General features: G+C 34.2%; 1 protein-coding gene across 1 annotated transcript; it reads right to left on the bottom strand.

Moving 5' to 3' along the window:
- Nucleotides 1-1,500, bottom strand: LOC105950293 (FBD-associated F-box protein At5g56370). The gene has a single exon (XM_012973647.2). The coding sequence runs from the start codon at nucleotides 1,498-1,500 to the stop codon at nucleotides 1-3; it is 1,500 nt and encodes a 499-aa protein (XP_012829101.2).
- Between the last annotated feature and the right edge of the window lie 2,618 nt (nucleotides 1,501-4,118).

Below are 4,118 nucleotides of genomic sequence, written 5' to 3'. Positions count from 1 at the left end.
TTACCATTTAATTGCAAAGCGAGTAACAGTGTATTCCCCGGGTTGATAGTTTGGTAGTTGTGACAAAGTAGTCGGATGCCACAAATCTTTATTCCTCTCATATATCTCCATTCTTACTTCCGAGAATTTACGATCTTCCCTTCCACTTTCTCTCTCCATTAGAATCTTCCACAGACACTCGATCCGTACGATATCCCCTCTGTAGTGGTAGTCACCGATGTTTCTCGGACGACAAATGCGAAATGTACCTTCTAAAAGAGACGAAAACAGAGATACACGACAACGCAAACTCAATCTCTCCACCATAACAGGTTTATCACAGCTGTCGTCTTGTCCCAAATTAATGTTTTCTTGAACAATCATGTCCCTATACTTCATGACATATTGATTAATCTCCACACAAATATTCGAATGGCTTAATAACTTGAGCAGTTCATTTAGCTTGAAGTACCAAGAAGAAGTAACCTTTGAAAATCTTAGGTTTAGATACGAATCCCACACACGGGAACTTGTTGCAATAATAGAGATGTATGGAACAAAGTCTCCCCCATATTCAAAATAGACTATTTTTGGGGCATCAATGAATATATGGGATTCTTTGAGTCCTTCGCATTCCCAAATCTTCAAGGATCGAAGACATGGAAATTTACACGACGACAAGTGGTCCAGTGACGATCTCACCAAGCGCAGACATAAATCTTTGAGATTAAGAAAATCCACTCCTCTCTGTAACCAAAGATCACCGCAAGTAATATTTATTTTTTCAATAGATGGTGGATGGATTTCGATTCGACAAAGTCCCTCCTTGAAGGCTACATTCTGAAACCTTGAAAAGAAAAAGTCCTTTAGATTACGAAGATCGTTCCCCTTAATTTTTCTTAACCTCATACATCTGTCGACGCGCATGGTTTCAATCGAAGGGCAACTTAAGATTATCTTGTGAAAAATATCTTCGTCGATGCAGACTTGTTGGAGATGAAGTGATTTTAGATGCTTGAAGATCACAAGCCCTTGAATAGCCTTTTGGCCCAACACGAATCTTTGCACGTGCAAGTAATGGAGAGATTCGGCTCCAAAGACTACAGACGGCAGTTCGACGCATGCTCGAATATGTCGCGCCGAACGAATAGAAAGACAAAACTTCTTTGTACCCATATTTTTTAGTAGCGGGATCCATCTTTTGAGAAGCGAAACCAATCCTCGATCGGAATGATTCAGCGATATAGAGAGGTGGAGTTCTTGTAAGCAAGTCCTTTGATCAAAGTATCGCTGTAAATTGGAGTTCACAATGGATACAAAATGTTGTTTGTTGGTGAAGGCAGAGGTGTCTGAGAAATCGAGATTCGGGAGAGTACACCAAATGTAACGCCATGCTTTAGACAAGAGAGATGTCCGTACAGCTTCTTTGTGGGAGAGGTAATATAGTATTTTGTGCAATATGTCTGTCGGTAACTCTGATATCTTGTCTATGGAGTTGGCTGCTCGAAGTTTCTTCGCCATCTCAACAAATAAAACCTAAACAATTCTAATTACAAAAACACACACTTTTTGTGGAGGGGTTCGATGAGTTTATAGTAGTTCTTTTTTTTTTTTTTTTGATAATTGAGTTTATAGTAGTCACAACTCTACAATAGGTAGGATTATATTGAATTCCTTTGCTTGCAAACGGAACAACTATTTTCCTTGTTTTGCAATTCTTGTTAGGGTTAATCAAAGAGGCCCATGACAAGGCATTTAATTAAATAACGGACATTCAATTAATTTTATTGTATTAATTAATTTTATCGCCTTGTCCTGCAATTTTACTGTCTTCGGCCTTAATATTACTGTCTCCGACCGTATTACTATTATTACTGTCTCATTCAATAATATTACTGTTTGGGATAGTAACATTAATAATATTACTGTTCGGAAAAGTAATATTCATAATATTACTATTTGAGACAGTAATGTAGTAGCCAAGACACTAATATTAATTAAAATATTTTTTTTAAGAAAATAAAAAAACGTCAACGCGGCGGTTGACCAGCCAAAATAAAATGTTTATATAAAAAAAAGCCAACGCCGGAGAACTGCCCGGTCAACGCCGGAATCTGGCCGGAAAAAAAAATATTTTCTGAAAAAAAAAAATCAGAAAAATATTAAAATGAGGGTTAATGTGATATATTTGTTTAAATCCGGTGTCAATGTGTAATATTGAGGAAGTTAGAGTATAATGGATGTAATTGATAAAAAGTATATTATAGAAGATACTTTAGACTACATACATGAGCATGAGTTTATTTGAAAAACTATTTTACGTGTGGACCAATGTGCATCTAAGTCCCTTATCATGTCCCTTTTTGCCATTTACCATTTTTATTATTTAGATTAGATCCCAATTCCCACCTTATTATATGTACTAGTATCTTATCCCGCGTAACACAGTGAGTAGTTCCAAAATAAATAAATAAATAGGTTTACATCCTTGAAATGGAGTTTTTTGGCACTTTGCACCATTGAAAAACAGTAATAACATTTTGCACCCTCAAACACAGTAAGTCATTCACTATGCACCATAAATTGAATAATAAATGCAACTTTATTTTTCATTGGTTTTTTTTAATGGGGATACAAAATAAAAAAATAAATTATTATTTATTTCAACATCAAACCTAATTTCGAGCGCACAGAGGACGTAAGAAACACACCAGGTTATTGAAAAAACTATATTTTCTTACAAAATATAATATTATAAACTTTTATCACCAAATTATTCGATTGATGGATTTGTTTTATTGTAACTGGTGGAAATATTAGGTAAAAATATTTGGAAGAAAAATATAATTTTCAGATAACTTGATAACAAAATAGTTGAAGGATTTCTTTTTTTTTTCTTCGTAAAATATGGATAAAAAAATATAATTTTTAAATATATTGATGAGATGTATTTTTAGTTATGTACTTTATAGTTTCAAAATGATTGATGGATAAAAAAACATTATTTGACATTTGTCATCCTAAAAATTGCCACTTAGAATATTAAATTACATTTATTACTTTAAAAAATCATTTATGATGTATTATGCATGATTTATTGCGTTTTGAGGGTACAAAGTGCTATTAATTTATTTTGAGGGTACAAAGTGCCAAAATGGTATATTTCAAGAGTGCTAAGTTGGATTAAGATAAAAAAATAGTGTCCCTAACATCTCCAGTGTAAAGTAGTGTTTGCACGAACGAATATATAAAGCGGAAAAATAGATTATCAATAACAAACATGATAATAAAAATCTAAAAATAGTTGTATTAAAGAGTATAATAATATTATTTATTAGTTAAACTTAAATTGCAATGAAATTATGAAAGCGTCAGAATTCCTACAAGGTTGCAGCTATATGCAAGACTAAAATCACTTGTGCAAGATCAAATTAAATTTTTCAATTTATAAATACTATAATACCCTTACTTGTTAAAAAAATAGAAAATTCCAAATGTGCAAGACTAAAAATTAAAAAACACAAAACACCCTATCACAAGACCACAAAACCACAAGACCAACTCTCATCTTCTCCATCTTCCAAAACCCACAAGATCTTTCTCCTTCCTCCTCCATAAACCCACAAAACCTAAACATTTAAAATCATCAAAACTCAACAAATCTTACAAAGATGGCAGGTATGGAGTCAAAATACATCAAAATAGAAGATTCTACGGTGGAAGAACCCAAGAAGGTATGCATTTATGAGTTTTTTTAGCTAGAATATCGTTTTTCCAAAAACAAAATCCCGCGCAAACGAATTCAACATGTACAGGTCGAATTTTATGGGTAAAAGTCGACATTTAGATGTCGATTTTTAGGCATAAAATTCGACATTTGGCAATGTCGAATTTTGTGCTATAAATTCGACATGTCAATGTCGATTTTTGCCTATAAAATTCGACGCTTAAGTGTCGATTTCAAGCACAGTTTTTCGACACCTTGGTGTCGATTTTTACCAGTTTCAGATTTAATTTATTTTTCCTCTTTTTTTGTAAGGTTGGGCGGAGGCGATCGGTGGTAGAGCTTGGGCGGCGGAGAAGATAGGCGTAGGTAGGGTTTGACGGGGGGGGGGGGGGGGGGGGGGGGGGGGTGGGGG

Source organism: Erythranthe guttata, chromosome 5 (assembly GCF_056151865.1).
Source record: "Erythranthe guttata isolate IM_541 chromosome 5, IM_541, whole genome shotgun sequence".
NCBI classification, from domain to species: domain Eukaryota; kingdom Viridiplantae; phylum Streptophyta; class Magnoliopsida; order Lamiales; family Phrymaceae; genus Erythranthe; species Erythranthe guttata.
The sequence above is the reverse complement of the archived record's forward strand: the minus strand, read 5'-3'. Positions and strand labels throughout refer to the sequence as shown.